The sequence below is a fragment of the Abrus precatorius genome, unplaced genomic scaffold (assembly GCF_003935025.1).
Source record: "Abrus precatorius isolate BTA unplaced genomic scaffold, Abrus_2018 Scaffold2, whole genome shotgun sequence".
Taxonomy (NCBI): Eukaryota; Viridiplantae; Streptophyta; class Magnoliopsida; order Fabales; family Fabaceae; genus Abrus; species Abrus precatorius.
The window spans coordinates 35438344-35451179 of NW_020874362.1; the positions used below are offsets into that span (position 1 = coordinate 35438344).

The 12836-nt window shown below is 30.1% G+C and overlaps 1 protein-coding gene across 1 annotated transcript; it reads left to right on the forward strand.

Moving 5' to 3' along the window:
* The first annotated feature begins 6504 nt into the window (after positions 1-6504).
* On the forward strand, positions 6505-12368 carry LOC113859930 (oligopeptide transporter 4-like). The gene is made up of 5 exons (XM_027492587.1): positions 6505-7103; positions 9331-9894; positions 10442-10694; positions 11024-11206; positions 11754-12368. The coding sequence occupies exons 1-5, from the start codon at positions 6505-6507 to the stop codon at positions 12366-12368; spliced, it is 2214 nt and encodes a 737-aa protein (XP_027348388.1).
* The last annotated feature ends 468 nt before the right edge of the window (positions 12369-12836 follow it).

Here is a 12836-nt window from a genome sequence, read left to right on the forward strand (position 1 = left end):
CGATCAACCTAATCAATTAATCATGCCTAAACATAATTAATACTAAGGAGATGCTAATTTTATACTCTTATATGTATATGTAAAAATTGAAATTTTCTAACTTTTGCTATAAAAGTCCGATTAACACAAAATTAGTTTATATGATCTAACTAATATAAAAGAATAAAATGGAATTGAAAAACACTCACTTCACCTTCTCTAAAACTACATGGCAACCAACCCTTGTGAGGGTTTAGTGCTTTTTAATCACATTTTTGAAAAACTAATTATGTAAACAATATAAGCCATGCATAGTCTACAAATAGTACAAAAGAAAGTAAGTTTAAAAACCAATAATTTTGAAGTAAAGTAAGACCCATTTTTACTGTTCATGACAGCCAAAAATAGAAAAAATTTAAAATTTTAATCGGATGAAATGATAATTAACAACTAATTAAGCTTAATTAAGGATATATATTAAAAACATACCTTAAAACAAGCTTTCTCCTAAGTTTTATAGTCCATTTCTCATCCTGGATCATGTGGGTCCGGTTGCTTATAAGTTGGACTTGCCTACTCAGTCTCAAATTCATAATGTCTTCCATGTCTCTCAATTAAGAAAACATGTTGGACAAACCTCTACTTCTAGCACTTTGCCCACTACCACTTGGGAGAAAGGAGGAACAAGGGAACCTGAAGCCATTCTTGATAGAATGACGGTAAAAAGGGGCAGTCGTGCTGCTACAAAAGTGTTGGTCAAATAGAAGCATCAACTTCCTGAGGATGCTACCTGGGAATTTTATTATGACTTAAAGCAAAAGTTTCCTCAGTTCCATTCTTGAGGGCAAGAAGGTTTTTGGAGGGAGGCATTGATACAGGATATTGATCATAAGATGGCTTGTTGTAATAATTCAATTAGTGTGAGGACTTAAATAAAAATTAGTTTCTGTTATGGTTTTAGTAGTTAGTTACTAGGCTCTGCTATAAGTAGCAATGTAACAGAATTCAATACATTCCATTCTTTTGTAAGTAACAAATCTTCCTGAATCTCTTACTCAATAAAAATTCTTCGGATTCTATTCTTCTTCTTAGAATCCCTATTGTTCTAGTTCTTCGTTGTTTTTCACACCTAGAACTATTGTATCATTAAGGAGGAAATGTGGAAAGTTTTATCTTCGTTGGAAGAAAGGTTAATAAGGAAATCGGGGGAATATGAAGAAGGAGGAGGTTCTAATGATGAATTTGTAGGATATGGTAAAAAAAGAAGAAGGCTAAGAGTGGTGGAGAGTCCTGGAAATGTTTTCAAGAAAAGGAGAGTGAGCATCGAATCCATCATCTTGCAGAGGAATTTGAGAGAGCAAGCATGTCAAGAAATTGCTTCCTTTTTCTACAACAATGCCATTCCCTTTGATGCTGTGAAGAGTGATGAATTTCGTAAGATGCTTGAAGCGGTTGCTCGACATGGCATTAGGTTTGAGCCACCGTCTTTCCGTGAGATTGGGGGCCAATATTTGAGGCAAAAAGTTTATTTAACATTGGACATTGTGGAGGAGCATTGAGCTTATTGGAAGAGAACGGGATGCACAATTATGATCAATGAATGGACCAACAAGGAAAAGAGGACTGTGCTAAAGTTTTTGGTAAATAGTCCTAAGGGAACTGTTTTTTTTAAATATGTTGATGTGTCACGCATATCTCTGACAGCTGAGAAAATCTTTGAGATGATGTACGATATTGTTTATGATGTTGGTGAAGAAAATGTTATCCAAGTTATCACAAACTATGCAGCACATTACACAGCTGCCGGGGAGATGTTGATGGAGAAAAGGAAGAGGTTGTATTGGACACCTTGTGCAGCTCATTGCATTGGCTTAATGTTGGAGGATTTTGAGAAAAAGATACCGTTTCATAAGGAGACAATTGCAAATGGAAAAAAAATTGTAACCTATGTCTATTCAAGGACTTCTCTCGTTTCTTTGTTGCGACACTTCAATAGAGGAAAGGATTTGGCAGGGCCGACTGTGACTCGCTTTGCCATGGGTTACCTAACTTTGGGTTTCCTCTATGACAACAAGAGAGCATTGATAAGAATGTTTAGATCCAGTGAATGGAAATCCAAACAGTATGCAAAGACAAAGGATGGAAAGTTAGTTGAAAATGTGGTTATGGATGAAGGGTTTTGGAAAAATGTTGTCATTTGTTTGAAGGGTGCTTATCCTCTAATCAAAGTGCTTCGTTTGGTGGATTCAAATGAGAAGCAAGCTATGGGATTCATTTATGAGGAAATGAATTGGGCTAAAGAGATGATACAAAGTGCCTTTAATAGTGTCAAAGAAAGGTAAACTATATCTTCTCACTAAATTTTGTATTTTTTGTTTAAAAACTAACTGAATTATTATTTTCCTTTATTTAGTTATATGCCTTTGTAGGATATCATTGATGAAAGATGGGACAACCAACTCTTTAGTCCTTTGCATGCTACCGACTATTACCTTAACCTTCGATCACATTATAGTCTTACATTTAAAGCTGATTTTAAAGTCAAAGAAAGACTATATTCTTGTTTAGAAAGGATAGTGGAATGTATTGAAGAAGTAGTGGAGATTGATCTTCAGCTTGAAGATTTCAAGAGTCAATCAAAGTCTTTCGGAGGCGCACTAGCCAACAATGGCATTTATGCCAAAGCTCCAACACAGTGGTGGGATTCTTATGGAAATCAACATCTAAAGTTACAAAAATTTGCTGTGTGTATTAAGCTTGACATGCAATGCTGTTAGATGTGAACATATTTGGAGGGACTTTGAATCGGTAAAATTTCAATGATGTGAATTTGTATTTCATTTTTAAATTCACTATTACTTGCTTATGTATCAATTCTTTTTATATTTGTTTAGGTTCATACAAGGAGAAGATACCATTTGAAACAAAATACAAAGAATGATGTTCTTTTCGTTATGGTTAATTTAAAATTAGCCAAGAAAAAGCAAGTTAGAAAAGCTAATGAGTATAACATTGATGATCTTTCTTCCAATGATGATTGGATTATAGATAATGATGGAAACTTTAAAAACTTAAATTGGGATTTGAATATTCCAAATGAAGAAGACTTTATTGAAGTTGGAGAGTATGCCAGTGGTGCCCCTATAGATGATTTGGAGATTGCTAACTTCGATGATGATGAACTCGATGTAGATCATATAGAAGACGATGATTATGATCATGACCTAAATGATTTGCTTGATTACTAGAGTTAGACTGTTCTCTTTTGTTTGTTTCAGTTTTATGGGTTCTCATAAACTATGTTAGATTTAGCTTAAGTTGTGAGTTTGTGACAGATGAATTGTGTTTTACCGTATGCATATTCAGTTTAAAGTTTAATTAAATGTTCGCTGTTATATATATATACATTTTGTTGGACAGAACTAGTGGAGCTAAGGAAGCAGGCAACTTTTAAAGAAGAAAAAGAACATCAATTGCTTGTTTTCAGTCATGATAAGAAATGGGATCCTTCAATGATAATTAGTTTATTTGATAAATTTGGCAGCAATTTACAACAAGTCAGTTGAAGTCTTTTGTCGAACTTTCTAGGGCCAGTAGCAAAGCATTGAGACTTCTTATGTAAGAGCTTCAAACAACGTCTGGGCCGGCGCCCTGGAGATCAATTAACATGATTGCATCTGCGACCAGAAGCAAAGGCTTGATAGGGTCAATTAAGAAATAAGAAGTCATCGTCAAATTAACAGACAACTAGCTAAACCACGTGACCAAGAAGATACAAGAAAATAATAGAGCAAGTGCGCAGATGTAAAAGCTAAAAGCACACGATCCGTTATTAGTTTAATATAATATAAAAATTAGACAAATCATTTGTACTTTGGATGAAAAACATTCATTGAGAGTAATAATCACTAGGCCGGTAAAATAGTGATAATTTGTAAAAGTACGTGACGTTTAAAAATCATTGATTCCCTAAAAAAAATGAAAGAAAAATATTATATATATATATATATATATATATATTTATTTATTGATGAAAAAATCAATTATTTTCGTAATAATGTAAAAAAATGTAGTAAGGTGATAAAAGAAAATGTACTTCCATAATGTTTTGTCGCAAATGAGAGTAACATCGATTTCATGATAAAATTTATAAGAATATTATTTTTAATATATATTTTTAATTACATTTAATATTTAAAATTAATTATACCATAACCATTTCTATTTAATTTAAAAGCAAACAAATCTTTATTACTCTTTGCAAAAGTCATCACAATTTTTTTATAACTAATCATAATTTAAATAAAAAAATAAAAAATAGAAAAAAAATATGAGAGAGTTGATTTGCGTTCTATTTTTTTCCTTAGATTTGTAAAATAAAATTTAAATTTATGTTTAAAAATAAAACTTGATCTGTTTATGCATTTTTTTTTTTGCTAGTATTATCTTATAAAAAATAATATGATTTTTTTTTATAAAAAAATTGGCTCGTTGATTCAAGAACTGTCCACTTTTGTTTTTTATAAAATATTCAATCAAAAGTTTGTAACTAACTTTTAATATAAAATTTATAACACCCAATATAAATTGCTGTTGTTGTAGCATATATTTTAAATAAATTTTATAATTATATTTTTGATATATATTTCAATTACATTTAATATTTTAAAATTAATTATATCATAATTATTTATACTTAATTTTAAAAAATTCTTATAATTAAATTAATTGGTGCATTTCAATGTATTATTAATTTTTTATTTCTTTTTACAAAATTCGTTACATTTTTCTTATAAATAATTATGATTTGATTAAAAAAAATAAAATTGAAAAAGATAAGATGAAAAGATGAAAGATGATTGTTTGATGTTGTTTTATTTTCTTTCCTTAAATTTGTTTTGTAAAATAATTTAAATTTATTTTTAAAAGAAAAAGGAATAATTTTTTTTATGATAACGTTATCTAAACAATAATTTTAAAAGTCAACAAGACAAAACAACAAATGACCAACAACAGAAATGATTTATTATTTTAAAATGCTAGAACGATAAAAAAAACTAACAATTTTTTTTAAAATTAAAAATTATTTTAAGAAATTTTCTATATTTTTTTATACCAAATTTTTTAACTCAGGTTACCTAAATTTTGTTACAAGTGTTTGCGTTGCATGTGTTGGTCTATATTTTTAATTAAACTATTTTGTTTAAAAATATTTAAAATAATTATAATTTAAATATAAAAATATAGAATATTAAATTTTATTATATTAAATAATATCAAATATAATTACATTAAACAAAATGATAAAATACTTAATTGTACAAAATATTTTTTTATTTTTTTCATTACTATTACTCTAAACTATATAATTAACTGAATATAAATTTTGACAAATATAACTAAACATAATTCAATTATTGATATATGGATTGTATCGATTCATAGCAATTAAGCGGCCAAAGGAATATTACATTTACCTCTTGCACGCAACATTTTTAATTTTAATAAATTTTAAAAAATTGTAATCAATAATAATAAAGTTTTTATAGAAATATTAAGAGTAATAAATGATTCATAGAAATAAATTTACAATGAAAAAGCAATTAAGGAAAACATTCACTAGCTGTTGAGATAATTTATTTGTTTTTATTATTTGTTTGTTAAAAAAATTTATAAACATTAAAATTAAACTTGGATATACAACATATTATATATCCTCTTTTATGAAATTAGAAATAAAAATAAGTTAGTATAGAATTAAGCTTGATCTGTCTAATAATTTTGACTTATTATTTAAGCTTTTTATTAAAATTAGTTTGTCTTTTTAAAAGTATGTCTTTAAATAGATTATTAAACTATCTAATTATATCTTTTAAAAGTCATAAGACTTATATCTAAATAAGCTATTAAAAAAATAATTTAATACCTTAAATTTGTATAATAAAATTATATATTTTTATTTATTATTTTTAAACTATATATTTAATTTAGATAAATAAATTACTATATATACAAAAAGTACAATAAAAAATATTAATTTATAAATTGTTAAACAAATTTAATAACATAAAGTCTTATACATTAAATTAATAAATATAATAAAATTAAATAAATTTTAGACTTAAAATTAGTAAATATAATAAATAAAAATTTAAAATACAAAAATAATAATATCTTTTCATATAATATATATATATATATAAAATTTAATAAGACTCTCTTTCAAAAAATATTTAGTAGAAATATTTTTTAACTCTAATAAAAATAAAAAGAACTAAAATTTTTTATTTAAAATTTTATTAATTTAATATATTATTATAAATTTTAATTTAAAATAATAAAATATTTTTTAAACTCAAACTTAATCTATTTAATTAATTAATTATTTTTATAATTAAATTTTTTAAAATTTATTAATTAAATAAATTAAACTAAATTAAGCTATAAAAGGCTAAATCATAGTCGTGAGAGAATACCTAACCTATTTCTATTCCTATACGAGACTAAAGGCGAGGTAGCATGCAAATGGCGACAGTGAAGAGGGAAGACACGGAGATGGGAACAGGGAGAGAAGAAGAAGAGGAGTCACCAATAGAAGAAGTGAGATTGACAGTGACCAACACCGACGACCCCACCATACCCGTATGGACCTTCCGAATGTGGTTCTTGGGTCTGCTATCGTGCGCCCTGTTATCCTTCCTGAACCAGTTCTTCGCCTACAGGACGGAGCCACTCGTCATTACTCAAATCACAGTCCAAGTGGCGACGCTCCCTCTAGGTCACCTCATGGCCAAGATCCTACCGGCAACTAAGTTCCGAATCGCGGGGTTCGGTGGGAAGCAGTTTTCTCTGAACCCGGGTCCTTTTAACATGAAGGAGCACGTTCTGATAACGATATTCGCGAATGCCGGTAGTGCATTCGGGTCGGGGTCGCCTTATGCGGTGAGTATCGTGAACATCATAAAAGCCTTCTATGGAAGGAGCATCTCCTTCGTGGCTTCTTGGGTTCTGATCATCACCACTCAGGTGTTAGGATACGGGTGGGCGGGCTTGCTGAGGAAGTACGTGGTAGAGCCCGCCCATATGTGGTGGCCCGGTACCCTCGTCCAGGTCTCTCTATTCCGGTATATATGCTTTGCCTTTCTATACTTTTACAGATAGATTTTGTTCTTTTCCTTGGTAAATATTGTTGTTTCTTATAACCCACTAAATTAACTCTACTCTACCCTTAAACACTCATTTCATGTTTGAAGGCACAAATCCTTGTGTTTATTTTTACTTATCATCTTTTAAGATTTGATTTATGGCTTTCCTTTTTTAATCCCTTCATTGTTGCGTTCTTTTAAGAAAAATATAATTTTTTTAACATAATTTGGCTTTGTTGTTCTTTCATCTCTTTCTTTTCACTTGTTTAATATCGCTACTCAATTGTCAAAAATTTCTCTTGAAACAACTTTATTCCAAAACCCTTGCCTTTCCTTTCTCATTATCCACCCTAATCAAAGTACAGTCTCACACTAGCATTCCTATTTACACATGTCATCACTTTTTTCAGTAAAATCAAGATAAGTATCTTTCCGAGAAAAGTGCATTAAATTTCGTCTTAAGATTAACTGTATGATTGATTTATAATAATCAATTCTTAATGAATCGAAAAATAACTAAGGTAAAAATCGATTGATCAACGGAATTATTAAAAAAATTATAATAAATTGATTTTTAAAAATATTGAAATTGTTTTATCTAGTTAAAAATATTAATGAAGAAAAAGTATTGTAATTATAAATATGTTTTGATAATTTTAAAGAGAATGTTCAAATTTATTGTTTGAATTTTTTTATTATATGATTTAATGAAATTTAATTACTGATTTACTTTGTTTAATACTTTCTATACTTTAGTCTAGATGTTTTAAAATACATTAAACAGGAGCAATTATTAATAAATAATATTTATTAGAATTATGTTAAAAAATAATTTATTTAATTCGAACTTGAATAGGAATTGTCAAACATTATAATATTGCAAAATTAGCAATGCAAAAAAAAGAGTATTATTTTACAGAATAAATTCATCATACTAGTTATTGAAGTACTTATTTCCTTGATTCTCGAAATAATAATTTATAGTATCATGAGACAATTGCTGTCATTTGTATACTGATATGTAAATTATAATAAATATTTTAATGTAATATTATATTCTTTATGTTAGTGAGATACATGGGTTGATGACATTATTTACTAATTTTTCAAATACTACCCTTTTATAACTTGCAATTAATCCTATTGTAAATTGTGCTAATTTAAATAAGTTTAGTATAATAGATATGAGAAAATTAATCATTAATTTTTTTCATAGAAATTAACTTCTTTAGTATACTTTTTCATGTTAAATTTATACATGCTTGATCAAATTTTATTATTTTCTTCAAAATAAAAGAAACCAATTCAATTCAAAATATAATTAAAAAAATTATGGAGAATGATAAAAAAATATATAAAAAAAAATCGGAATGGATTGAGAAATGTCATGGTTAAAGATTATGACTTCTCTAAAATTAATGACTTGAAAATGGGAAATTGAGACAATTTATTAGTTATCATAAATTAGTATAATGATTTGAATATCAATTAAAGTATTTGATTCACATTTATACATAATATTAATAATTGTTAAAAAGACACAAAAGTAAGAATGTGTAAAATTTGCTTACGTGATAAAATGATAGAAGTTTAAATAATTTAAAAGGCCTTGTCAGAGCTTCAGTCTCTGTTTTTATATATTACTGTAGACAAATAATAGATAATAGATTGTTGTCATGTATAGCATTATCTTTTTGCTGTCTCATTTCACATCATTTTCTGACTTACCCGTTTCATCACTTTTTATATAAAACCAAGGTATGTACTAACTATCCAAGAAAGGAGCATTAAAGTTGGCCTTAAGATTAAGTCTCTCTTATTTTTTTCCTTCTTTATCCCTTCAATTTATAAACAATGCATCAGCACTTTTCCCCCTCTTTTTAAAATAACAGTTTCTTCTTAGTTGTTAGCTTTTCTTTTATTTTCCTTTTTTGTTAATTTAATACTATGGAGACATAATTTTATTCCCTCCAATCACTTTGCCTAAATAATACGTACAAATTGTGGCCATGCATGTACAGCATTATCCTTTTGCTATCTCATTTGACATCATTTTCTGACTTCACAGCAATGTAACATTTCCATATTACAGTCATTTAAAGTATGCATTTCACGGTATATGTAGCAAAAAAGAAGGAAAAAAAAAATGTTGTGCCCTTCTCAATGTTATATATATATTTACATAAGAAACCTTGTTGATATGCAGAGCTTTGCATGAGACAGATGACCACCGGTTTTCCCGGGCAAAGTTTTTCTTTGTTGCGCTAGTTTGCAGTTTTTCATGGTATGTGATCCCTGGGTACTTCTTCTCAACACTAACAAACATATCATGGATCTGCTGGATATTCTCCAAATCAGTGAGGGCTCAGCAGTTGGGGTCAGGCATGAATGGCTTAGGACTTGGGGCCCTCACACTTGACTGGAGTGCTGTGGCATCATTCTTGTTCAGTCCTCTTATCTCACCTTTCTTTGCCATTGTCAATGTTTTTATGGGCTATGCATTGATAGTCTACGTTGTGATTCCTATAGCATACTGGGGCTTCAATTTGTACAATGCACATACGTTCCCCATTTTCTCCTCAGACTTGTTCACATCCCAAGGCCAAGAATACAATATATCTGCTATTGTCAATGAAAAGTTTGAGCTAGACATTGCAAAGTATCACCAACAAGGTCGAATTCATCTAAGTGTGTTTTTCTCTCTCACTTATGGATTTGGATTTGCCACCATAGCAGCCACCCTGACTCATGTTGCTTGCTTCTATGGAAGGTATTAAGTTTGCTATAGTCTTGTATAATTTATAAATTCTACATTACTCTGTAGTTGCATATGATTGTGAGAAAACTTATGACATTGAAAAGAAGAAGAATGTTAACAACACATTTTCTTTACTACATTCTTTAATATACTTTTTGTGATTGGTTAATTTTTACAAAATTCAAAGTAATTTTTAAAATATAATCAATCTATGAGGTAAATGCTTTGACTTTTTAAAATGTAGACCAATCATAGAAAGTTTGTGGAGAAGTGTGTTCAAAAGGATGTGTTGCTAGCATTTCTCTTGAAAGAAAGAGATTATGTTGATCAATTATGATGTTTTTTCAGCAATTTTCTTAGTAGTATCAAAAGTTAATATTAAATCTTAACTTAAGAAGATGTACACACCGTAACATAGCTGAAGATGTACTTTTTTTCGCTTTGCTGCGCAAAATTTTTTAGTGCTACAAGCTATATCATGCAAGAAAAGAAAAGAGAATAAAAAAGAACAATGAAAATTGTTATATTTTGATGTGGTAATGTGGACCTAAACATTCAGGGAGATTATGGTGCGGTATCGTGCTTCAGCGAAGGGAAAAGAAGATATCCACACAAAACTGATGAAAAAATACGAGGACATACCTTCTTGGTGGTTTTATGTGTTGCTGGTCGTGACGCTAGTGGTTTCTTCTGTGCTATGCATCGTTTTAAAAAACCAAATTCAGATGCCTTGGTGGGGACTTGTCTTTGCTTCAGCCTTGGCGTTTATATTTACACTCCCAATCAGCATCATATCTGCCACCACAAACCAGGTTACAATCTTAATTCATTTTATCCAATAACGTTTAATACATGTAAAATGCAATCTCCATTTGTACCTTTATTGACTAACTTGGCATGGACAAGTTAGATACCTCTTTCTATACTTTTTATGACAAACTAGATATATATCATAGCATATGAATGCACAACGTAGAATGATTTTTCAATGATTAATTATAGAGATAAGAATAGTTTAAGATTAGATAGAACCATGAAATCTGTATCTTGTATGGCAATGTTATTTTAGTCAGATAGTCAATTTCATGGGGGCAGGACCATACAAGAAGTTTAACCTAATAATCTTATGCTCTGTCTACAGACGCCAGGACTAAATATTATTACTGAGTATATCTTTGGTATCATTTACCCCGGAAGACCAATAGCAAATGTATGCTTCAAAACCTATGGTTACATAAGCATGGCTCAGGCTGTCTCCTTCCTTAGCGATTTCAAGCTTGGTCACTACATGAAGATCCCTCCAAGATCAATGTTTTTAGTTCAGGTAAATTCATCATCTTTATTTAATTTTGTAGGTTTATAACTACTTATTTACCACGGTCAACCTCTACATAGATGCATGCATATCGCAATAGTAGGTGCTAAATTTTGATTAAAGGAAACATTTGCATCATATATGTTGGAAGAATATTTAACCAAGGATTGAGTAGTTCTTTATTTTAAAAGCAAATCTTACAAATTGAATGGGAAATGCAAAATTGTTAATAAACCACAAACTAGTTTGAGTAGCACTTCCTGTTTAGGAAGCAGTGTGCGTGCATTCACGTTTAAGGACCTGTAAACATCAATTTATCGCAGAAATTACAATTAGTATCGTTAAAGTAAACGTATATGCATGGACGTTTAAATGTGAATCCAAACATATTATTGATATGACAAAATATTTATGCAGCAAAATAAAGCAAATTCGTGCTAAATGATCCCTTACATGCCTATGTTATCCTAACCTTGTGTCACATAAAACCAGCTTGCATTATAATTATGTTTCTTTTATAGTATCTAAAGCACTCCATCTGTCCAAATGTGTACAGTTCATCGGTACAGTGCTTGCTGGAACTATCAACATTGGTGTAGCATGGTGGTTGCTGAACTCCATAGATAACATATGTCATGAAGATCTCCTTCCTGAAGGCAGTCCCTGGACATGTCCCAGTGACCGTGTTTTCTTTGATGCATCAGTTATCTGGGGTCTGGTAGGACCTAAGAGGATCTTTGGTAGTCATGGAAACTACCAAGCATTGAATTGGTTCTTCCTTGGAGGTGCAATAGGGCCCATAATAGTTTGGCTATTGCATAAGGCATTCCCCAAGCAATCATGGATTCCCTTAATTAACCTTCCCGTACTTCTGGGAGCAACTGGAATGATGCCACCAGCAACACCATTGAACTACAATGCATGGATTATTGCTGGAACAATTTTCAACTTCTTCGTCTTCCGTTACAGGAAGCAATGGTGGCAGAGATACAACTATGTTCTATCTGCAGCACTTGATGCTGGAGTTGCATTCATGGCAGTTTTGCTTTACTTTACACTAGGCTTGGAAAACAAAAGTCTCACTTGGTGGGGAACTGGTGGTGAGCATTGTCCTCTTGCAACTTGTCCAACAGCTAAGGGTATAGTGGTTGATGGTTGCCCTGTAAATTGATGACTCTGCCTCTTTTAATGGTTTCTTTTAAACAGCAACACTAATGAACTTGTTGAAAATACATGGTTTCTTTTAATGGTTTCTATGGTATGGTAAATAGATTGGATTATCGATGTGTTACTAGATTTATTTAAATTTTTTGATATGGTATTGTTTATTTATTTTGAATGTATAAATGGTTTTTGATTTAAGATTGTTTCACTGTTTGGAGATGTTATTCTCTTTAGTTCTTTTGTTTGATTGAACTTTTCTGTTCGTGATCATATTGAATTTAGGACCATATTGAACTCTTCAGCACAACAACCACGAACCAATCCAGAGTGAAAATGTATCGATCTAAGAAACTAGTCGATAAAATTTCAGTTTCACTTTTTTTGGCAGCGGAGCTGGTCAAAGAAACCCAGGCTTTTTGTAAACAATAATATTTACACCTTAAGAAAGGATGCGTATAAAAGAGAAGATATATAA